Here is a 25,194-nt window from a genome sequence, read left to right as displayed (position 1 = left end):
TGGAAATACAGGGTATGTCCCTGCAAACAACTATAGCACGTCCTTTAGAATGTAAGCTCTCACGAGCAGAGACCTCTTCCCTAATAAATGTTTTCTTCTCTTATTTAAACCATCTTTAATGGCTCCAAATCCCACGGTTTTCTGCCACCCTGTTGCTTATTCCAGTGTCCTCTGCTGATGCAGTTATGGTTATGTACCCTGTACTTGGACCTTGTTCTGGTCCACACGCAACGCTGTGAATTTTGCAGCATTGCGTGTGGATAAAACGCCGCCCGCCACTCACACAGCCACCTGTCCCCCCTCTCTTGCCAAGTTCTACGCACGGCTACGAATTTTGCATAAACATCAATTCGCAGCCTTGGGTCTGGGGGCCAAATCATTTGATGGTCGCTGACCATGTGCAGAAATTCATATGCGCAGAAGAAAAACATCGCTCCGGGGGACTGAATCAGCCAAAATAAGGCCCTTGTCCTCTATTATATTCAACTGTAAGTCACTGTTTCCTGTTTTGCTTATTTGTTTATGTGCCTGTATCTGGGCGCTGCAAATCCCTTGTGGCACCATATCAATAAAGAACAATAATAACAATAATAAGGATAATATTAATAATGTAACATACCTTATTACGTAAGCAAAAATATTTAAGTGTATTCAATCTGCTTAGTTACTATTGTCATACAGTATGTGATTTGAACACAAATATAGCATAGTATTTACCAGTGATCATCTTGAAGGGTGTGGTATGGCGCTCCGACGGGGGATCCCGATGGTCAGTATCCCGATGTCGGAATCCCGACTGCCGGTGCTCTGACAGGGGACGAGTGCAATAGCCCTTCGCTACGCTCGCCTCAGGTTCTATTCTCCCTCTATGGGGGTTGTGCACCCCCACAAGGGAGAATAGCCCCTGTGAGTCGGGATCCCCCCTGTCGGAGCACCGGCAGTCGTAATTCCGACGTTGGGATACTGACTGTCGGGATCCCCCCTGTTGGAGCGTCATCCGGCACCCATCTTGAATAGGTGAAATATAGCTATAAGGAGCATCATAAAACTTTTACAATCTTATATTCTTTATAACAGAGCTCTTTTTGGTTACACGTGCATTAGTCAAATCTGTCTTTGTTGATAATATGAAGACAATAGACAATGGGTAAGATAATTATCAGCAATTAGATAAAGTGCTCCAGACAAAAGCGGACAGATCTCTGGATAATGAACACTTAGGAAATGCTGTATAATAAAAACATCTAAACGGCACCAAAATGGCTCAGAATGAGCTCAGATGACTCTTCCACTTGCACTAGATAAGTATAAATACTGCCCTGAATCATGAATAATGAAGAAAAAAATGGTCAAATATCTTTCCAAGTCTAAAGGGGCATACACATGGGGAGATGTGCTGAGTGCTCTGTCAGCGCTGTGTACTGAGCGATCTGTCAGGGCAAGTGTTCTCCAGCCCAGACCGATTAAGATCCAGCATGCTGGATCTTAATCGCTAGGTGATAGCGACGCGTGGGGCCATGCATCGCTATTGCCCCTACACACGAATCAATGCTGTGAGATTGCTTAGAAAATGGGCCCCTTATGCGCTACGTGTGTACGCCCCATATGGTGAAGTTGTACAAGTCTTTTCTACAGGACATTTCTGAAAACAACAGCAGCTTTGTTCAGCATTGTATCCCCAAGCTGTATGGTCCTGTCTTACCTTTTCTTGACCTTGTGAAGAACTTGATGCCACCAGGTGAGGTAGATGGGTTGGAGGATGTAGAGTCTTTGGAAGAAGATCTGAAGATGCCACTAAAGCTCATACGCCGAGGTGAGCGTGGAGGGGACTCCAGGTATGGGAAGGGGAACAGAGTTTTTGGGGATCCGGGGCTATATTTTGATTTCACAGGGGCGGACAATGGACTAGATGGTCGGTTTTGTAGTCCTTTTGGGAAAAAGCTTTTTGACGGGCTCCCAGTGCAGCTAGATTCTTCTGTCTGTCGGGAATAGAGATACAATTACTATAGGTTGAACACATGAAACGTTCAATCGCTTGTAATGCTTGATACTTATACAGAGGCATTAATGATGTGTTGCAACAATGCCTTGAACGCCTTACTTTTCTTCCCATCATCTTTTCCTATCGCCATTCCCAATGTTCTAAATATGAAGCCATTACTAAATGAAGGGCTAAACTAAACGAAGGGCTAAAAGCAGATGTAGGGCCTCATTTAGACGTGAATGCTGATCTGCAATGTTGCAGATGACTGCGAGTAGTCAGACAGAAAAGTACACCGCCCCATGCAAATCTGCTAATTAATTGTGAAAATATCGCTATCCGCTATCCAGTCGCAAATCCATACGCAATTCACAATCCATCAAATGATTTTACCAGTCTGTGCAAAAGTGAGTAAATCTGAACCACTGGTCATCTACAACAGAGACAGGCTATTAGAGGCCGGCACAGACGTCACAAAACCTCTCTTAAAATGCCTGGGTATGCCTGCATTTTTTCAGAAACTCCCTAAAAATGGCCGGTTACCACCCCCAAATTCCACTTTCTGTCAATCAACATCTGGTCCCATTGTGTTTACGATCCATATGCAATTATTGGAGCTAATTCACCCTCACAGATGCAAGCTACAATCCATATGCATGTACAGTCATTCCATAGTTGCTACAAATTGACTGATTAGTGATCAACTCAGGCCCATAATTCAAACAACTAAAAACGAAATATCAGTATGTGTTCTTAGCTGATCCTTAGATCTGTATATTAAATGGATCCTTAGAAGAAGAAAAAAATTGCAAGCCCGACTGAGTAAGGATCCCAACCACTGATGGGGCCAACTGAGCTTGGACTGATAGCATAGTTGCCTACCCTCCTGCATTCTGCAGGAGACTCCCTGAAATAACAGCAATCTCCCTCTCTCCCTCATTAGTCTAGCAATCTCCCTCATGTCACCTAGCCCACATTACACTGTTAAATTTTTTTGGGGAAAAAGGAATGAGACAGATACACTTACATTGAATCATCTGCGCCATTTCCCATCACTTTACCAAGTATAGTAGCTCTTACTAACTGCTTTGGGGCTCATCTACATTTGTATATAAGTCATTTTAAAAGATTCCTCTCCTCTGTAGCAGTACACACCCAGGCTTCTAGGTGCCATGTTCAGTCTCTTTTCACAATCTGTCCATATATGGAACTAGACACGCACTTTGGGAGGAGCATGACACACCCCCCTCAATGGGGCTCTGTGCAAAATTCTACTACCAATTATAATCTCCCTGAAACTAGTTTTCAAAAGTAGGCAAGTATGGCTGATAGTGGGGAGACTGCAGATGGATTTCTCTTCTGTGGGCACCACTTGCAGGTCTACCTTAATAACAGATTTGCTGCAGTTAGGGGGTTAGAAAATAATAGGTATCAACATTGGTTCCCAACGTGGGGTACGTGTACGCCTGGGGGTACACTGCAGACCGGTTGGGGGTACTTGAAAATAATATTGGTAATGATGGAAGAAGTGGAAGAAGTCTCCTGATGTTGGGAGAAGTCTTCCCTTGTCATGACGATGAACCATTTTGTGTCACTTCCGGTTCTGTCTGCAGCATCATCAGCATCAGCATCTCCTCATGCTTCTGCCTGACCAACAAGACCAGCATCCATCTGTCCTGCACTGACACGGGTGGAGGAAGCAGCAGCATTAATCCTACAGGCGTTAGCGGGAACCTGGTAGGCAGTACACAGACCTAACTTTCAGCAAGTCTGCGGACTTATCATTTATCTTGTACTTGGCTGTTTAGAATTACTCTTGGAAATAAGCAATAGCATCTGACATTTATCTATTGAAAATACATTGTGATGTGACTAAGATGAACCAGCAGACTTAGCAGATTAAAATGCCTTGCGCAACCCACAACTATATTATGTGTGTGACCACACCTGTATCTAACTATGATTCTAGGAAAACACTGTGGTGTAGCAGTTCACAGGCAGATACAGCTGTGGTTGCACACAAAATATAGGCATGCTGCATATCATTCTAATCAGCTTAAGCTGCTTGTGCATTCTATTTGCATTGCATTTCAATGGAAAACAATCACACTAAAAGATGTTACCGAGTGACACAACATGACTTGACGTGATTAGAAGGGCTGGTTAATGTGCAGAGATGCTAGGTGTGAGTGGACAAATCTGTTGAATGGGGAGCAAAACAAAAATCGTTATATCGTTTGTTACTTTTTGTATTGCACTCAGAGAAAGTAACCTGAATTAGAAGTGGCTAATCATGAGTCATTCCTTTTTGGGGCACTCTTCAAGAGTAAAAAGGGTACTTATGTAGTAACTGGGCTGCCGATTTTGAAATCGGGTCCATCGCATCGCACCCGACCATATCGCATGCAATGCGATGCGATGCGATGCGATGCGATGGACCCGATTTTTCCATAGGATTCAATGTTAAAATGGACTCTGTCCATTTTAACATATAATTCAATGGGAAAAGGGGTCCTTTTCATACCCCTACTATCCAAGTGGGCATGGAGTTGGATATAAACCTGTGGCGAGCGTAGCGAGCCACCGAGTCCGAAGCGTGGCGAGCGTAGCGAGCCCCGCGAGGGGACACAGAATACCGTCCCCTCGCGGGGCTCGCTTCGCTCGCCACGCTTCGGGCTCGGTGGCTCGCTACGCTCGCCACAGGTTTATATCCAACTCCATGCCCACTTGGATAGTAGGGGTATGAAAAGGACCCCTTTTTCCCATTGAATTCCATGTTAAAATGGACTCAGTCCATTTTAACATTGAATCCTATGGAAAAATCGGGTCATCGCATCGCATCGCATCGCATGGTCGTATGCGATGCAATGCGATATCGCATCGCATCGCATCTGATTGTATGCCTTAACTTAAGGCATACAATCAAAAAATCGGCAGCCCAGATACTACATAAGTACCGTAAAAAGGAATTACTTTCTTGACAAGCTGCTCCCAATTGAGGTTCTTTTCTCAGAGTTCATGTAATCTATTCATAGGATCACTAACAACACTGAGGGGCAGATTTATTAAGCTCAGTGAAGGGATAATGTGGCTGGTACTTTATCACCGGCCAATCAGCTCCTAACTGTGAAGTTACAGGCTTGATTTGAAAAATGACAGGTAGGAACTGATTGGCTGATGATAAAAACCAGCCAGTTTATCACTTCCCCAAGCTTAATAAATCTGCCCCTGAGTTACAGTCCAGGAACCTTATGGATAGATAACTTGCCAATGTTGTTTATGTGTGTAAGGGTATTGATCATGGGTCTTCAAACTGCAGCCCTCCAGATGTTGTGGAACTACATGTCCCAGCATGCCCTGACAGTTTTGGCATGCTCTTATAGGAAAAAATGTGGCAATGCATGTTGGAACATGTAGTTTCACAACATCTGGAGGGCCGCAGTATGAAGACCCATGGTATTGATTATCGATAATAATCCAGTGCAGGATCTTTTTCCTCCCTTCACCCTAGTTTTCCATTGAATCATCCCTTACCATCATAGTCTCCATCACTTCTTCACCATGGGCTCACCCTCAAGGCACAGGTCCCAAATTCACAAAAGTCCCTAACGCAGTCTTCTCTCTGAAATTATGTGGCCAGAAATCTCCAAAATGGACTTTTCCCTCAATACCCCCTCTCCCACATTCATTTGTGACAACCAAGCATTCCCACCAACTTTCAGTCCTTGACTGCATGGATCAGATAAAGATTACGGTTCCTCCAAAAATTACACATATGGCAGAAGTTAATAACATTAAGGGCCTTATTCTAGTTCACTCTTTCTGACAAAATCCTTCTTAGATGGACAAAACCATGTGCACTGCAGGGGGGCAGATGTAAAATGTGCAGAGAGAATTAGATTTGGGTGAGTTATTTTGTTTCTGTGCAGGGTAAATACTGACTGCTTTATTTTTACACTGCAATATAGATCTCACTTTGAAGTTAAACCCCACCCAAATCTAATTCTCACTGCACATGTTACATCTGCCCCACCTGCAGTGCACATGGTTTTGTCCATCTAAGAAGGATTTTATCAGAAAGAGTGAACTAGAATAACCCCCTAACTGCCAAATACTGCACTTTTGTCATATGCGCTATTCTATGCTAGAATCCCTGGGTTTGCTTAGACTCTCCACTGTTTGCTTTTTTTTTTCATTTTCCCAGCTCTTTCTTATCAGTAAATATCTCGTAAAAGTCAAAAAAATACCTGGCTTAGGTGCCTTACACATTAGAACCACTTCATTCAGGGACACATGAGATAGAACGCAGCCAAGACTTTACTTAGATGGTACTTGGGGCCTGATTCAGACATGATCGCTCCTCTGTAGAGTTGCAGATGACTGCCATTAGATAGCCATGGCCCAGACAGAAAGGAATACCCACTATTCGCAATCCATCTGCAAATCTATGCGCAATTCACAAACCATCAAATGATTTTTCCCAGTCTGTGCAAATGTGAGTAAGTCTGCCCCTTCCACTAATCTGCCACAGACAGACAGGCGGCACTGATGTTACAGACCCTCCCTTAAAACGCCCGTTTTTTTATCTGACACTCGCAGACAGCGACCGGTTACCACCCCCAAACGCGAATTCCTGTAAATCAAATTGCGATTAGATATTTTCACTATTTCTGTCGCTATTTTGGTTTGCGCATGCACACCACAATCCATACACATGCGCAGTCATTCGATATTCGAACGGATTGCAAAATCGCACATCAGCGCTCAGCTCTGAATAACCCCTAAGTTGGCTTGCATATTTAGGGTTTTCTGAATGCTATTTTTTTCAAACCATAAAAAGGGGTCATTCATCGTTATTATACTACCCTGGTACCCAGGGCCGGTGTAAGGCTTCTCAGCACCCTAGGCAAAACTTCAACCTACCCTCCACCATTCCCCCCCCCCCCCCCCAAAAAAAAAACCTGTGGTCCTGCCAGCCCCCCGGGAAGGAGGGCAAGTCTGTTGCTTTCCCTGGAGGCCCTCTGCACCCTCCCCTTTGCCACCCACAACAGAGTACAAGGAGGTGGCAATAAAGTAGGGAAGTATGTCTCAAGGGAACATATGGAGGTGAGGTCTTAGAAGTTCCACAGCCGCCACCTTCATTAAGTACAACAAGGATCCTCATAGACACCCTTGATTTTTTGATTTGCAGACTTGGTGGAGCCCCCCCCAGATCCTGGCGCCCAGTGGTGTAGCTACGTTTTGGGCGCCCACCCGCTGTTAGGGGGGGGCGCCCACCGCCCTGCCAAGCACCCTCCCCGCCGCCGCCCTGCCAAGCAACCCTCCCCGCCCCAATCCCCCGCAGCCTTACCTATCTCGCTGGTCCCGGCGGCTCCGTTCTTCTGCTGATTACCACCACAAAATGGCCGCCCCCATTCAGCAGACAGTTTCAGAGAACTGTGTGCTATATGGGGGCGGCCATTTTGTGGTGGTCCTCAGCAGAAGAACGGAGCCGCCGGGACCAGCGAGATAGGTAAGTCTGCGGGGGATTGAGGGGGGGGGGGTGTAACTATAGCACTGCCGCCCCCACATGCACAGCGCCCCCCCCCCCCCCCCGGTGGCGGGGGCTGCGGTGCTATAGTTACGCCGCTGCTGGCGCCCTAGGCAGCTGCCTAATGGTAGAGCCGGCCCTGCTGGTACCCACCAGCAACAAGTAACAAGAGGAACCCAATGCTAAATGCCCCGGACCAGGAATCCCAAGGTGCAGAAGTTCCCACAAAATGACAAGCAAGACAATCTGTCACAATCCCTGCTACATGTGGGTGTTTTTTTTCTTGATGAGTTTTCCTGCGGCCATTTTAAGAAACAATAGGGCTTTGTCTTACATCAAAGTGTTATTGGCCTCACTTTCGCAAGCGATAATGCTATGACTTCTGATAATGTAATAATTAGTGTTATTTCTCCCTATGGCAGAGAGATTCCAATTGCGTGTGGAAGAGAACCTTACTGTACTTACCATGCACCACTGCAATCCCTGTTCTGTTATTAGCATTATAGGCACTGTCTCTGCCAGCCACCAATGTTTCTATGGTTAATGGACATAAGTGTACTTACCTTGCGCTGAGCATTTTTGTCTGCACTCTCCAGGTCTCCATCCAGAAAGGGCATAGCAAAGGAGCTGAGATCCTAGAAGACAAATGAGAATACCTGTGACTGCCATGATCCCCACTTGTACACATATTACTAACAAACAAGCTTGCGGCTCTATAAAAAAAATACACATTTAGATGTGGTAATATAGTCCTTATGGATGTTTCCGATCAGCAAGGCATCCTACAACATAAAGGGCTGAGATAGTCATGGTGGTAGCTAACAATGCACATGAAGATGTTGCATGATGTGGAAGAACTACAAATACCAAAGCAACCACTACATAAACATCACCACTATGACCACCACTGCAGATGCGATGACCAAGGAATCACAGTATCGTGATCATGATGCATGGAAAGAATATCTGTGACCAGAAGGCTTCTGCCTGCTTCCAGAGACAGCAGGGAGCCGGAGCTCAATGCCGGATTACAGGAGATAAGCCCCCGCTAAAGAAAGGGGTGTCTGGCGCAAGAACGCAAAGACAAACCCTGAGAGTCAGCATAGGCAAAGTGGGAAACTAGTCTGGGGCCACAATATCCCATACCCGAGCCCAACCCAACCCCCCCACCCCCACACACACACAATGTATTAGGTTAGCCACACTCACCCCACCGGAAGAGGGGAACCCATACACACACGAACTACATGGACACTGGAAAAGTCAAATTCCAAGCATAAGTACACCCGAACCATCATCACATTAAAAACTGTAACTATAATGATTGCGTATGGACTGAGTCATTCATCTGACCGGCAACATTTATGATCTGAAGAAGATTGTTTTGTGATCTGTGTTGATGGTCATACAGTACAGTATGTGTTCTTCGTATATGGTTCATGTTATAGGTTGTGCATTTACCAACTGGATTATTTGTTATAATACAGCACTGCATCACCCACTGTATTTCTACCTATATACAGTACTACATGTAATCGTTTGTACTACAATACCAAAAAATAAAGAGGATAACCCACTGAGAAATGTCTCTTACACATTATACTGCAGAAACATAACAAAAGGTTTTAGCGCAATTTCCATGTTGTTGTTATTGTTGTATAATTACCGTGCCTAGACAAAACGGTTAACCCCTTCCCGCCGCAGCCTGTTTTTGCCTTCCTGACAGAGCCCTTTTTTTCAAATCTGACAGGTATCACTTAAGTGGGGATAACTTTTTTTTGCTTTTACTTATCCCAGTGATTTTGAGATTGTTTTCTCGTGACACATTGTACTTCAAGTTAGTGGTAAATTTTGGTCGATACAGTCTGTGTTTTTTTGTGAAAAATACCAAAATGTCGTAAAAAAATAGAAAATTTAGCAATTTGCAAAATGTTAAATTTTCTGCTTGTGAGACAAATAATCATACCACTCAAAATAGTTAATAACTAACATAGACCATATGTCTACTTTATGTTTCCATCATTATTTCAACCTCCTTTTAATTTTTTTGGACACTAGGAGGCTTAAAATATGAATAGCAAATTCTCAAATTTTCAAGAAAATTTCAAACACTGATTTTTTTAGGGACCAGTTCAGTTCTGATGTGACTTTGAGGGACTTGTATGTGAGACACCCCCATAAATGATGCCATTTCAAAAACTGCACCCCTCACAGTATTCAAAACAGCATTTTGGAAGTTTGTTAACCCTTTAGGTGTTTCACAGGAATTAAAACAATGTGTAGGTGAAATTTCAAAATTTCATTTTTTTTGCAGATTTTCAATTTTAATACATTTTTCTAAGGAACACAGTAGATTATACTAGAGAAATGTGACTAAAAATTGATTCCCCCAATTCTTTTGTTTTCATAAATATCCTATATGTGGCCCTAGTGTGCACTTTGACCAAACCACAGGCTTCATAATAGAAGGAGCACCTACTTGATTTTGGAGCCTCCTTTTTATGAGATTATTTTTTAGGCACCATGTAGGTTTCTAGGCACCATAAGATGCTAAAAGTTAGGAACCCCCCCACAAGTGACCCCAATTTGCAAACTACACCCCTCAGGGAATTCATCTAGGGGTATAGTGTACATTTCAAACCCCCAGGGGTTTCACCAATTGTGGTACAACTGGGCTGTGAAAATGAAAAATTACATTTTTTTACACAAAAATGCAGTTCTGGCTCAAAATTTTTCATTTTCACAAGGAATGAAGGAGACAAAGCACCCCAAAATCTGTGCCCCAATTTCTCCCGAGTACGGCAATGCCTCATATGTGACCAAAAAATACCATTTGGGTGCATGGCAGGACTCAGAAGGGAAGGAGTGATATTTGGATTTTGCAGCATAGATTCTGGTGGAATGAATGGTGGGTGCTATGTTGCATTAGCAAGACCCCCGAAGCACCAATACAGTGGAACCCCCCCACAAGTGACCCCATTTTGCAAACTACACCCCTCAGGAAATTCATCTAGGGGTATAGTGTACATTTCAAACCCCCAGGGGTTTCACCAATTGTGGTACAACTGGGCTGTGAAAATGAAAAATTACATTTTTTTACACAAAAATGCAGTTCTGGCTCAAAATTTTTCATTTTCACAAGGAATGAAGGAGACAAAGCACCCCAAAATCTGTGACCCAATTTCTCCCGAGTACGGCAATGCCTCATATGTGACCAAAAAATACCATTTGGGTGCATGGCAGGACTCAGAAGGGAAGGAGTGATATTTGGATTTTGCAGCACACATTCTGGTGGAATGAATGGTGGGTGCTATGTCGCATTAGCAAGACCCCCGAAGCACCAATACAGTGGAACCCCCCCACAAGTGACCCCATTTTGCAAACTACACCCCTCAGGGAATTCATCTAGGGGTATAGTGTACATTTCAAACCCCCAGGGGTTTCACCAATTGTGGTACAACTGGGCTGTGAAAATGAAAAATTACATTTTTTTACACAAAAATGCAGTTCTGGCTCAAAATTTTTCATTTTCACAAGGAATGAAGGAGACAAAGCACCCCAAAATCTGTGACCCAATTTCTCCCGAGTACGGCAATGCCTCATATGTGACCAAAAAATACCATTTGGGTGCATGGCAGGACTCAGAAGGGAAGGAGTGATATTTGGGTTTTGCAGCACACATTCTGGTGGAATGAATGGTGGGTGCTATGTCGCATTAGCAAGACCCCCGAAGCACCAATACAGTGGAACCCCCACACAAGTGACCCCATTTTGCAAACTACACCCCTCAGGGAATTCATCTAGGGGTATAGTGTACATTTCAAACCCCCAGGGGTTTCACCAATTGTGGTACAACTGGGCTGTGAAAATGAAAAATTACATTTTTTACACAAAAATGCAGTTCTGGCTCAAAATTTTTCATTTTCACAAGGAACGAAGGAGACAAAGCACCCCAAAATCTGTGCCCCAATTTCTCCCGAGTACGGCAATGCCTCATATGTGACCAAAAAATACCATTTGGGTGCATGGCAGGACTCAGAAGGGAAGGAGTGATTTTTGGATTTTGCAGCACAGATTCTGGTGGAATGAATGGTGGGTGCTATGTCGCATTAGCAAGACCCCCGAAGCACCAATACAGTGGAACCCCCCCACAAATGACCCCATTTTGCAAACTACACCCCTCAGGGAATTCATCTAGGGGTATAGTGTACATTTCAAACCCCCAGGGGTTTCACCAATTGTGGTACAACTGGGCTGTGAAAATGAAAAATTACATTTTTTACACAAAAATGCAGTTCTGTCTCAAAATTTTTCATTTTCACAAGGAATGAAGGAGACAAAGCACCCCAAAATCTGTGCCCCAATTTCTCCCGAGTACGGCAATGCCTCATATGTGACCAAAAAATACCATTTGGGTGCATGGCAGGACTCAGAAGGGAAGGAGTGATTTTTGGATTTTGCAGCACAGATTCTGGTGGAATGAATGGTGGGTGCTATGTCGCATTAGCAAGACCCCCGAAGCACCAATACAGTGGAACCCCCCCACAAGTGACCCCATTTTGCAAACTACACCCCTCAGGGAATTCATCTAGGGGTATAGTGTACATTTCAAACCCCCAGGGGTTTCACCAATTGTGGTACAACTGGGCTGTGAAAATGAAAAATTACATTTTTTACACAAAAATGCAGTTCTGGCTCAAAATTTTTCATTTTCACAAGGAATGAAGGAGACAAAGCACCCCAAAATCTGTGCCCCAATTTCTCCCGAGTACGGCAATGCCTCATATGTGACCAAAAAATACCATTTGGGTGCATGGCAGGACTCAGAACTCAGAAGGGAAGGAGTGATTTTTGGATTTTGCAGCACAGATTCTGGTGGAATGAATGGTGGGTGCTATGTCGCATTAGCAAGACCCCCGAAGCACCAATACAGTGGAACCCCCCCACAAGTGACCCCATTTTGCAAACTACACCCCTCAGGGAATTCAACTAGGGGTATAGTGTACATTTCAAACCCCCAGGGGTTTCACCAATTGTGGTACAACTGGGCTGTGAAAATGAAAAATTACATTTTTTACACAAAAATGCAGTTCTGGCTCAAAATTTTTCATTTTCACAAGAAATGAAGGAGACAAAGCACCCCAAAATCTGTGCCCCAATTTCTCCCGAGTACGGCAATGCCTCATATGTGACCAAAAATGGCAGGACTCAGAAGGGAAGGAGTGATATTTGGATTTTGCAGCACACATTCTGGTGGAATGAATGGTGGGTGCTATGTTGCATTAGCAAGACCCCCGAAGCACCAATACAGTGGAACCCCCCCACAAGTGACCCCATTTTGCAAACTACACCCCTCAGGGAATTCATATAGGGGTATAGTGTACATTTCTAACCCCCAGGGGTTTCACCAATTGTGGTACAACTGGGCTGTGAAAATGAAAAATTAAATTTTTTTACACAAAAATGCAGTTCTGGCTCAAAATATTTCATTTTCACAAGGAATGAAGGAGACAAAGTACCCCAAAATCTGTGCCCCAATTTCTCCCAAGTACGGCAATGCCTCATATGTGACCAAAAAATACCATTTGGGTGCATGGCAGGACTCAGAAGGGAAGGAGTGATATTTGGATTTTGCAGCATAGATTCTGGTGGAATGAATGGTGGGTGCTATGTCGCATTAGCAAGACCCCCGAAGCACGGTGAAATGATGAACCTAATAATCCATAGATGTGTGGTATATTTTAAAGCACTCCTTCATACATAGGCCGGGTTTGTCGGGGCAAGTTTCACAGTGGAAAATAGTTTGCTTTCGTATTCCCTTTTTATAGCAAACTTTGCACCTTTTTTGTGTCCTGCCCTTTTTTCCAGTGGAGGGGATTTCGTTTGGAAAATGCTGCCCTGATACAATACGGGGGCCAGTACTAGAAGTACTGGGGCCAGTACTAGAAGTACTGGGGCCCTCTGCCTGCTGGTTCCCAAATATTAGGCCCTTTATGACTTCCTCTTGAAAGTGCATAAATGTCCCCGTCTGGCTGGTAGAACGGAATAGTACGTAAGCGTTATACAGTGCCATCTGGATGATATACACGGCCAGCTTCTTGTACCATATTTTTGTTTTCCGCAGGGCACTGTATGGCTTCAGTACCTGATCTGAAAGATCCACTCCGCCCATGTACTTATTGTAATCTAGGATACAAATAGGTTTTGAGGTGTGGGTACTGGTACCTCGTACAGGGACGGAGGTGGTACTGTCTCCGTGAATTGTTGTCAGTATAAGGACATCCCTCTTGTCCTTATATTTGACCAACAACATATTTTCGGTGCATATTCCCCTGCTTTCACCCTTTCTCAGTACTTGGGCAACGTGCGTTTTTGGGAGGCCTCTTTGGTTCTTGCGCACAGTACCGCAAGCTGCTGTACCTCTTGAACCAATGGCCTTAAACAGGGGGATGCTGGTGTAAAAGTTATCCACATAGAGGTGATAACCTTTATCCAGGAAGGGGTGCACTAAATCCCAGACAATCTTTCCACTAACACCTACGAGGGAGGGGGGGCATTCTGGCGGTTCAATTCTTGTGTCCTTCCCTTCATATACCCTAAACCTGTGGGTGTACCCTGAGGTACTTTCGCACAGCTTATACATTTTTATGCCATACCTTGCCCTCTTATTGGGAAGGTACTGGCGGAATTTAACCCTTCCTTTAAAATGTATAAGTGACTCGTCCACACAAATGAATTTTTGGGGGATGTACATCTCAGCAAATTTGGCGCTGAAATGATCAATGACCGGCCTGACTTTGAATAGCCGGTCAAAGGTGGGATCATCTCTGGGTGGGCACTGTGCATTATCGTTGTAATGCAAAAATTTAAGGATCGTCTCAAAACGAGTCCGGGTCATGGCCATACGATGAAGTGGGGTGCTGTACAGAACATCTGTACTCCAATATTGCCTAATTTCTGGCTTTTTAACTATGCCCATATGTAACACCAGACCCCAAAACGTCATCATCTCTACTGCATCTACAGGGGTCCACCTAGCAAATGATGACGTGGGGTTTTGGGCAATAAACTGCTGGGCATATAAATTACTTTGGTCCACCATTAAATTTATAAAATCATCAGAGAAAAAGACTTTGAAAAAGTCAATTTCTTTGAGGCCTGTACTATCAAATTGGATTCCTGGGTTGGACAAAAACTCAGGAACCTGGGGCTCAAAATTGTCTGGTGGTGGGGTCCATACGAGATCAATCATTGGGGGGGGGGGTCTCAGCTGCTCTACAGGGGCGTCTTTGAGGGGGTCCCTCATCACTAGAGGAGGAAGAGGAGCTTAAGACAAATGCCAATTCATCGCTTACTTCACTGGCTGTGTCAGTGTCAGAGGCAAGAAGGGCATATGCCTCCTCCGCTGAAAACAGTCTTTGCGATGATTGGGACATTTTTATTATTTTTAAGTGTAGTGTTTCAACATGTGTATAGTGTGGGGGGGGGGGGTACAAACTTTATTTCAACACGGGGGGTATGTAGTGTGTATGTAGTGCTTTAACACGTGTAAGTTTAAAAGAAAAAAAAAAAAAGCTCCTGCGCCAAAAATTGAGCACAGATGTTGGTCAGTAACGTCCGTCACTGATCAGCGCTCAGCGGGCACAGGACACCCACAAAAGCACCGTGGGTGTAAAAACAATTAAAAAAAAAAAAACACAGCACTCTCCAAAAAAAACAATTAAAAAAAACTGCAGAAAAAAAATTATATCAACCCTGTGCCAAAAATGCTGTTCAGTGATGTACGTCACTGATCAGCGCTCAGCGGCCACAGGACACCCACAAAAGCAACGTGCGTGTAAAAACAATTTAAAAAAAAAACACCACAGCACTCTCCAAAAAAAAACAATTAAAAAAAACTGCAGAAGAAAAATTATATCAACCCTGTGCCAAAAATGCTGTTCAGTGATGTACGTCACTGATCAGCGCTCAGCGGCCACAGGACACCCACAAAAGCAACGTGGGTGTAAAAACAATTTAAAAAAAAAAAACACAGCACTCTCCAAAAAAAAACAATTAAAAAAAACTGCAGAAAAAAAATTATATCAACCCTGTGCCAAAAATACTGTTCAGTGATGTACGTCACTGATCAGCGCTCAGTGGCCACAGGACACCCACAAAAGCAACGTGGGTGTAAAAACAATTAAAGAAAAACAAACCACAGCACTCTCCAAAAAAAAACAATAAAAAAAAACTGCAGAAAAAAAATTATATCAACCCTGTGCCAAAAATGCTGTTCAGTGATGTACGTCACTGATCAGCGCTCAGCGGCCACAGGACACCCACAAAAGCAACGTGGGTGTAAAAACAATTTAAAAAAAAAAAACCACAGCACTCTCCAAAAAAAAACAATTAAAAAAAACTGCAGAAATTTTTTTTATCAACCCTGTGCCAAAAATGCTGTTCAGTGATGTACGTCACTGATCAGCGCTCAGCGGCCACAGGACACCCACAAAAGCAACGTGGGTGTAAAAACAAAACCCCACAGCACTCTCCAAAAAAACAACAACTGCTGATCAGTGATGCAACACTGTGATGCAACACAGTGATGCAACACTGATTAGCAGTGAGGGGCAGCAGGCACACAACTGTGGGTGCAACCTGACAGGGTATATATAAAAAAAAAAAAAACCTGCACCCCAAAAAAAGGTGCTGATCACTTAGTTTATAGTGATCAGCACAAAAGGGGGGCAGCAGGGGGGAGCAGATACAAAATTATAGCACAAAATAATATCACACAATTTAAATCTCTGCCTCAATGACGCTGCTGCAGCAGCAGCAGCAGCAACACAAGGAAGTCACACCAGGAGCTGGCAGCACGGATGCCACCAACGATCAGGTCAGTATAGGGCACAGATGGGCACGGAGACCGCTCTGCACGCTGTTCCTGACCGGAATGGCGGCTGCAGGGCTGTCTCCGTTACCTCATTTGAGGTGAAATGGCTGTGATTGGTCCGTCGGTCCGACGGACCAATCACAGCCTTTTGGGGGCAGGTGGAGTGAGGTGGGGTGACACCAGTGTCACCCTTACACCCGGTGGTGATTGGTGCTGTACTTTACAGCACCAATCACCACCGATCCCTGTGTCACCGGCGAACGTTATTCGCCGGTACACAGAAAACGCTGTAATTGGCTATTCACATTGAACAGCCAATCACAGCGATCGCCGAATGGGGGGGTATCGCTGCCCCCCCTGGGCAATGAGGGAAGATGTCTGCTGTCAGGGACAGCAGACATCGTCCCTCTGTCACCGCGTCTGTAGACGCGGTGGCACTTTGAAGTCATGACGTACATGTACGTCATGTGTCGGGAAGTACATCCCGGCCATGATGTACATGTATGTCAAATGTCGGGAAGGGGTTAAACTACAGCACAAATGAAGTAGACACAATGTACCATTAGTGCACAGAACACCTACTATTAACCTACAACATACTTACCTACTTTCTGACCGCACTTTCCGGGAGAGGGCAGCCAGCTCAGGGGGGGGGGTCGGGCTGTGGGGAGTGAAAAGGGGTGGGGGTGAAGCCACATGAGCTTTTTGTTTTGGGGCATGGCCAGAGTGATTGTGACATTTTAGCCACGCTCCTGACGTGCAATGCCATTTATAAGGCATTGCACTGTGGTGGGCGGGGCTTAAACGGCACAATTTGTGTCATTTGACCCACGGTCGCGGGGGTGTCGTCACGGGAGCTGGGTATCTTTGTGGGAGGGTTGCCCCTCTTTCCGGGGGGCCGGGAGAGGGACCCGATTTCCAAGACCCTCCCGCCCATTCTGGGAGGGTAGGCAACCCTGATCTACAATCAGCAAGAAATCATATCATGTTTGTTAAAAAAAAAAAATGATATTCCATAGTGAAATTTTCCTTAACCTGTATACATGAAAAGTCCAAAGTAACAAAGACCTCGGTGTAGTTTATGAAAATGAATACAATCATCACTTATAGCTAGGCGGGGGAACGACTGTGCAGAGCGTACTTTTCATATAACCTAGACAGGAATATAGGCTAAAAGTGATGGAATGAATGTTCATAGTGATAGCTATCACTGCAAAAGAACGTGGCAGTGTACTATGAGGAATCGGAGCAGTACTATTCCACGCCAACTAACATTAATAGTCATGTATGACTTTTATCTGTAAACATGTTTTGGACAAAGCAGAAACACACCGGTGCCTCAGATTTGTGAGGTAATATTTTCATATCTTTGTTTATAACATCACATACAGCAACATGTTGTTTTATGTCCTGTATCAGGCAGGACCTTGGTGTGTGTGTGCGTGTGTGTGTGTATATTAAATAATGACATGTCGCAGCACAATACACGTAACCGCTATATAACCTCTACAACTCGCATACTATGTTTTCCTTTATCTAGAGGCATACATGTCTACATTTCCTACCTATTTCAGGAAGATTTGGAGGCCAGGTAGGAAAAGAAGCAGGGGTGTGGATCAGTTGGTCACCAGCAAGTCATTAGGTCGACACCATTAGGTCGACATGCATTTGGGTCGTCAAGTGTCTAGGCTGACATGCAGGAAGGTCGACATGAGTCTAGGTCAACAGTGGTTAGGATGACAGGGTCATAAGGTAGACAGGGACATTAGGTCGACATGGGTTAGGTTGACAGTCAAAAGGTCGACATGGAAACAGGTTAAAGTGCACCGCTTCCCCTCGCATGGCTCGGTGTGCTCGCCATGCTTCGGGCTTGATGCCTCGCTACATTCGCACACTATTATTTTCTCCCACCACTCCCTAGTGGATGGTAGGACATGAAATATGGCCTGATGGCACAGCTCAAAAAACAGTGAAAAACCCCATGTCGACCTTTTGACTATCGACCTTCCTCCATGTCGACCGAAATGCATGTCGACCTAATGACTATCTGACAACTTGCTGGTGAACCAATGACCATATCCCAGTAGCAGTATGGCTAATAGGTATGGCTCAAATTTGGTGTAAGAACTGCACTGTGATGCCCCACCCACATCAATACAGTGCTTGGCAGGGGTTTGATGAATTGGTGATGTCATCATGCTCGGGTGGTTACGTGTTTACTTGTGGGAAGAAATTAGCGGCAAGGTTAGTGTCAGACAGGGGGAAAAGACCATTTTTGGCGGTAGCCTGTAGGCTATAGCGATTTGAAACAGGAAAATTTTTTCAGGGGAAAATAATTTATGGCCCTTATTCTGGTTCACTCACAAAGGCAAATTCCTTCACAAATGGATAAAACCATGTGCAGTGCAGGGGGGGGAGAGATGTAACTTGTGCAGAAAGAGTTAGATTTGGGTGGGGATTTACGTCACCATGAGATCTATATTGTAGTGTAAAAATAAAGCAGTCAGTGTTTTCCGGCACAGAAACAAAATAATTAACCCAAATCTAATTCTCTCTGCACATGTTACATCTGCCCCACCTGCAGTGCACATGGTTGTGTCTATTTGAGAAGGATCGCCTTTGCAAGTGAACCAGAATAAGGGCCTATGTGAGATTCCCCTGGAAACTGTAGTGTTCAGAGGATTTCCCACAAAATGTGTATAATAAATATGCCCCCTCAGATTTTTTTTTTCCATCTCCATCCTTTTGATTAAGCAGCAAGTTTAGAGACCAGGGAAAGCCTATCTGTAGTGAACTGTAATGAACCCTCTTTTGCCGAAATAAATGTAAATTTTCTTAAAATATACTCTGCATAGCATCAGAGGCGTAGCGAGGGCGGTGCCGGTGGAGCACAAGCTCCAGGTGCCGGAAACTATCATGGCGACGGAGCCGTGCCGGCACCGCCATCTCGCCCGCTCAAGTGCCCAACTCAGTCCGGCTCCCCCCCGGCTCCCCACTCCCCGCTGCGTCCAGGAGACATGGTATATTTAAAATTCTCATCTCCCGCTGGACCGCTAGCCAATAGGCGCTTGCGGGTCAGCAGCCAATCAACTGGTGGCTGCTGGACCGCGAGCGCCTATTGGCTAGCACGGTCCAGTAGGAGATGTGACTTTTAAATAGCAGCACCGTGCACAGCGGGGAGCCGGGAGTGGGCAGGCCCGGCGACAGGGGGGAGGGGGTGCGCGGATTGCACCGCTGCTGCTTTGCCGGCTGTGGGTGGGGTGGGGGTGCAACCGCACACTGCCCCTGACAGCTGGGGGGGCTCCACCCTCACTCCACACTATCTCTGGCAACCCACCCACCCTCCCTGCTCTGCACTATCTCTAGTCACCCAACCACCCTCCCTGCTCTGCACTATCTCTCCCACCCACCTACCCTCCCTGCTCTGCACTATCTCTCCCACCCACCCTCCCTGTTCTGCACTATCTCTCCCAAGCTCTCCCACCCTCCCTGCTCTGCACTATCTCTCCTACCCACCCTCCCTGCTCTGCACTATCTCTCCCACCCACCCTGCCTGCTCTGCACTATCTCTCCCACCCACCCTCCCTGCTTTGCACTATCTCTCCCACCCACCCTGCCTGCTCTGCACTATCTCTCCCACCCACTCTCCCTGCTCTGCACTATCTCTCCCACCCACCCTCCCTGCTTTGCACTATCTCTCCCACCCACCCTGCCTGCTCTGCACTATCTCTCCCACCCACTCTCCCTGCTCTGCACTATCTCTCCCACCCACCCACCCTGCCTGCTCTGCGCTATCTCTCCCACCCACCCTCCCTGCTCTGCACTATCTCTCCCACCCACCCACCAACCCTCCCTGCTCTGCACTATCTCTCCTGCCCACCCACCCACCTTCCCTGCTCTGCACTATCTCTCCCACCCACCCACCCTCCCTGCTCTGCACTATCTCTCCCACCCACCCTCCCTGCTCTGCACTATCACTCCCACCCTCCCTTCCTGCACTATCACTCCCACCCTCCTTCCCTGCTCTGCACTATCAATTACTCACACCTTCCCTCCCTGCGAGCAAATTTCAGTCCCCCTTGGCATTATGCATGAAGCCCCTGGCATCGAGCATGAAACCCCTGGCATCGAGCATGTAGGTAAGTGGCACTTATGTGTTAAATGTGTAATGGGCATTACGGTTTGTTAAATAGTATGCGATGGGCATTGCGGTATGTTAGCATGCGATGGGCATTACGGTGTGTTAGTATGCGATGGGCATTACGGTGTGTTCTATAGTATGCAATGGGCATCATGTGAGGCCTTATGTGTAATTGGCATTATGGCATGTGGCTTTATGTGTAATTGGTATTACAAAGTTTGCTAAAATGTGCAATGGGCATTACGGTGTGTGGTATAATGTTGGGCCGTGCCCACTTTTCACTGCGCAGGAGCCTCACCTACTACAAATTGGGGGGGGGCGCAAAACATGCCCTTGCTCTGGGCGCCGTAGCACCTAGCTACACCACTGCATAGCATGTAGGGGGAAATTAACTAAGATGTGTATTCTACTTCACATGTGATGTTGCTATGGGCAACCAATCAGAATCTACTTCTTATTTATTTAGCACCCTCTAGAAGACAGGATCTGATTGGTTGCCCATAGCAACATCACATGCGAAGTAGAATAGACATCTTAGTAAATTTCCCCCGAGGACTATTAGTACTAATAGGATGCAGTTCAGTTCCCTTCAGATCCCTGAACTTTGTCCTGTTAATGGCAAACACTGGGCTTCTGGATCACGGCCATTCTGGCATTTGGCACAAATAAAGTGTTTTAGTCTGTAAATGGGTACAGTTCAGGGTTGCCAACCCTCCCGGAATGGCCCGGAGGCTCTCGAAAATCGGGTCCCCCTCCCGGCCCCCCGGATACCGGCGGACCCCCTTCCCCCCGCATGTCCCCGGAGGCAGAAGCTTTAAATTGCCGCAATTCACAGCTTTTCAGTGGAAGGGGTGGGGCTAAATATGCAAAACGAACGTATTTAGCCCTGCACCCTCTTCGGAGACCCACATATTGCGGGATTTGCATTACTGGGGGCAGGGACTGATGATGTCTCCCAGGGGCGTAACTAGAAATCTGTGGGCCCCATAGCAGGGCCGTAACTAGGGGGGGGGGGGCTAGGGGGTCACGCGCACCGGGCGCTGGAGGGTGGGGGCGCTAGTGTGAGGTCCCGGCAGCGTGGTCCCGGGGATGGGCAGCGGGGGTCCAGGGACTGGTGGGTTAACGCTGGCTCCTGTCGGGGTCCCGGGGACGGGCAGCGGGGGTCCGGGGACTGGTGGGTTAACTCCGGCTCCTACTAGCGCTGCCGGGTGGTGGGCGGGAAGCAGGTTTTGAAAAGACTTGCCGGACGCTGATTGGCTGAATTCAGCCAATCAGCGTCCGGCAAGTCTTTTCAAAGTCATTAGCGCTTCCCGCTGCCAGGCAGATAGCGCTAGGAGATGGAGTGAGTGAAGGCTGCCGCTACACCAGTCCCTGGACCCCTGGACGCTGCCTACCCCTGCTGGCTGCACACAGGTATGTTGGCAGCGGGGGTCCAGGGACTGGTGTAGCGGCAGCTTTCACATACACAGCCGCTCGCTATTTGCCTGGCGGCGGGAAGCGCTGATGATTTTGAAAAGACTTGCCGGACGCTGATTGGCTGAATTCAGCCAATCAGCGTCCGGCAAGTCTTTTCAAAATCTGCTTGATGAGTTAGTTAACATTAATGTAAATAATACCCAAATGAGAAACCACTGTATTCAGTAGCTGTTTACTGTCAGTGTTTACATTGAAAAGTGCTCCATGTCTTGTACAATAGGCCTGATTCTGAGATTTATGCAAGGTACCCCACTGATGTCACTCACGGTAAAGATTGAGGGCGTGATTCACCAAACTGAAAATGCCATAAAAACCCAGTTTTCGGGGTTTTTACCACATTTTCATATGCAGCAAAGCCTCACCGCCGGGGCTTCGCTGCGGGGGGTTACGCCAGTTCTAGATGGCATAACCCCATGGAAGCCTATGGGCTTCCCTTCGCGTCCCCCGCTGCCCCGCGCACCCCCCCGCCGATTCGCGACGCACCCCCCCTCACCTGTGTCCAGGCAGCCTGCTGTGCTGCCCGGACCAGTGCCCGGACCAGTGATCTTGTCCTCCCTGCACAGCTTCCGGGTGCAGGGAGGAGGAAACGGAGCCCTCACAGCCGTGTGAAGGTTCCCAGAGGGAGGGGGGACCCACAGCACATCGCCGCCCATCGCTTTGGCGTTAATATTCGCATATGTTACTGCATATGCGATTATTAAAACTGCAAATGCCGGCGATGTGCTGCGGGAGTTATTAGAGAATCCCGCCCTGAATCACAAAGTGTTTGACCTATTGTGGGAAATAACAGGGAGTGATAGCAAAAATGCAGGTGTGTAACAGTCAGATATTCAGGTTGGTATATTTGTACACACTTGCTTGGATCTGCATTTGCATATTGTTGCGCTTCCGTCGCTTACAGGTTCGCAGCGGCAGCTACATTAGCATACATCTTTTCTTCAGGGCCAATGTTAATTACATGTAGAGGATTTAAAGGCATATGTATCAAAGCTCGGAGAGCAGGGAAGCTCCGGTGTACTAACGGAGCAGAGGTGAGGGTGGGGGGGGGCTTCCCACTTCCCACTGTGGTTGGTTTTGCTGGGGCAGGACAAACCTGCCCTTGTAGGTTTGTCCTGCCCCAGCAAAACCTACCACTCAGGGGTTAAAATACATCGCAGACCCTCGCCGCACCACCACAGCGATGCTATCGTATATGTACTTACATATGTGATTAGCATTGCAGTGCGGTGACGGAGGCCCCCCGCAATACCTGTGGCGTGGTGTGAGGGGGGTTTCTGTCACCTCTCTGGGCTCTCCTCAACCCCCCCACGGCCAGAAGCCTAAGCAGGCTGTCCCCGGCGCCTCCTCCTCCCTCCGGCTGTGCTGCGAGGGGGAGGAGTTTACCTTCCTGGTCCAGGCTTCCTGGAGGGGGTCGTTATCTGTGCAGGGCTCGGTGGGTTGTGATGGGCAGCTTTAAGAAGCCCATAGGCTTTTATAGGGTATAGCCACCCAAAGGTGGCAATATCATGGCCGGCGAAAACACGGCGGCCGGATCTTAATACATTTGAAATTGTGTTAAACCCCCGGAAACGGGGGTTTTACCACATTTTTACCTTAGTACATGCCACCCATAAAGTGAAGAGAAATAAAGTTCCAACCTATGAAGCCCTCTTTTTGTAACCCCCGCCACCCCGCATTGCCCATGCCACCCCATATCCCCCCTCACCTGATGTCTGGGCAGCCTCCTTCTGTCCTGCCCAGACCAGTGACCTCCTCCTCCCCGGCACCAGAACATCCCCCTTCCGGGTGCAGGGAAGAGGAGCCTGGCAGTTGTTTCTCATGTTAGTACATACGTGACTTTACTTTGCGATGCAAGGCCCATTGTCAATCATATTTATTTTCTCCACAGCGTCCCCACACTGAGCACTAACCAATGATATGAACAGACAGCAGCAGGCAGCTACATACTCCCAAGTATATCACCACTAGGTGATACTGTATACTTGGGAGTATGTAGCTAGGCTCTGATGTCTCAGCTCAATACCACATTCCCAGTGAATAGCACAGGATGCTGCCATATTTTGTGCACACCAACACACCCTGTTCATTAAGATACAGTACCTGCTCCATGTACAGTACATCCCACTATTATTCTGTATACCATTTGGTGGTCCGCGGGGAAGGGGGGGGGGTGGGCAAGAGAGATAACTGTCAGTGTTTAATCACACCTACTGTAAGATGACAGTTTGAAGCTGATTGGCTGATACTTTATCTTTGTCTAATGGGCCCCATACATCAGCAATCACAATTTATGGATTTTCAGATATAGGGATATTTTGGCCAGATAAATGGATTTGGTACTCTTTACCTAGTACGGCGCCCGACGCGACCGACGCGATGCCCGCGATTTCCCATTGAAACCAATGTTAAACTTGGAAATCGTGTCGGTCGCGTCGCGGCCGGCCATAAATGCACCCGCGATGCCCGCGACGCGATGCTCCCGATTTCCCATAGGAATCAATGTTAAAAGCCGCGATGGACCCGATTTTACTGTGAAATGCCTCAATCCACCCGATTTTGCCATTGGAATCAATGTTAAATGGGCCACAGAGCCCATTAACCCTTAAATGTCCCCCCAAATTTTTAACGCCACCCCACGATCCACGCCAACCCGAAGCGTGGCGAGCGCAGCGAGCCCGCGAGGGGCGGCGGTACGCGTCCTCCGACCTTTTCATGCCCTACTATCCACGTCGGCGTGGTGTGAGAATATAATAGTGTGGCGAGCGCAGCGAGCCACCGAGCCCGAAGCGTGGCGAGCGCAGCGAGCCCCGCGAGGGGACGCGGATACCTTCACAGTTATACGCGTCCCCTCGCGGGCTTCACAGGTGTCCGTGGCGACCCAGACACCTGTGAAGCCCGCGAGGGGACGCGTCTACCTGTGAAGGTATCCGCGTCCGCTCGCCACGCTTCGGGCTCGGTGGCTCGCTGCGCTCACCACACTATTATATTCTCACACCACGCCGACGTGGATAGTAGGGCATGAAAAGGTCGGAGGACGCGTACCGCCGCCCCTCGCGGGCTCGCTGCGCTCGCCACGCTTCGGGTTGGCGTGGATCGTGGGGTGGCGTTAAAAATTTGGGGGGACATTTAACGGTTCATTGGCCCTATTTGGGCTGTGTGGCCCATTTTACATTGATTTCTATGCCCAAATC

At 47.0% G+C, this 25,194-nt stretch overlaps 1 protein-coding gene across 1 annotated transcript in view; it reads right to left on the bottom strand.

Annotated features, from left to right (window-relative positions):
• The window catches only part of PRKAG2 (protein kinase AMP-activated non-catalytic subunit gamma 2), a 362,251-nt gene that overhangs the window by 237,123 nt on the left and 99,934 nt on the right, over positions 1–25,194 (bottom strand). Inside the window, exons 2-3 of the mRNA XM_083189060.1 lie at positions 8,075–8,146; positions 1,703–1,979 (exon numbers count right to left, since the gene is read on the bottom strand). Of these exons, the coding sequence (XP_083045186.1) occupies positions 1,703–1,979; positions 8,075–8,146 (349 nt within the window). The remainder of the gene's footprint in view (positions 1–1,702; positions 1,980–8,074; positions 8,147–25,194) is intronic.

The sequence above is a fragment of the Crinia signifera genome, chromosome 5, assembly GCF_055691185.1.
Source record: "Crinia signifera chromosome 5, ASM5569118v1, whole genome shotgun sequence".
Lineage (NCBI taxonomy): Eukaryota > Metazoa > Chordata > Amphibia > Anura > Myobatrachidae > Crinia > Crinia signifera.
This window is presented reverse-complemented; position numbering and strand designations above follow the sequence as displayed.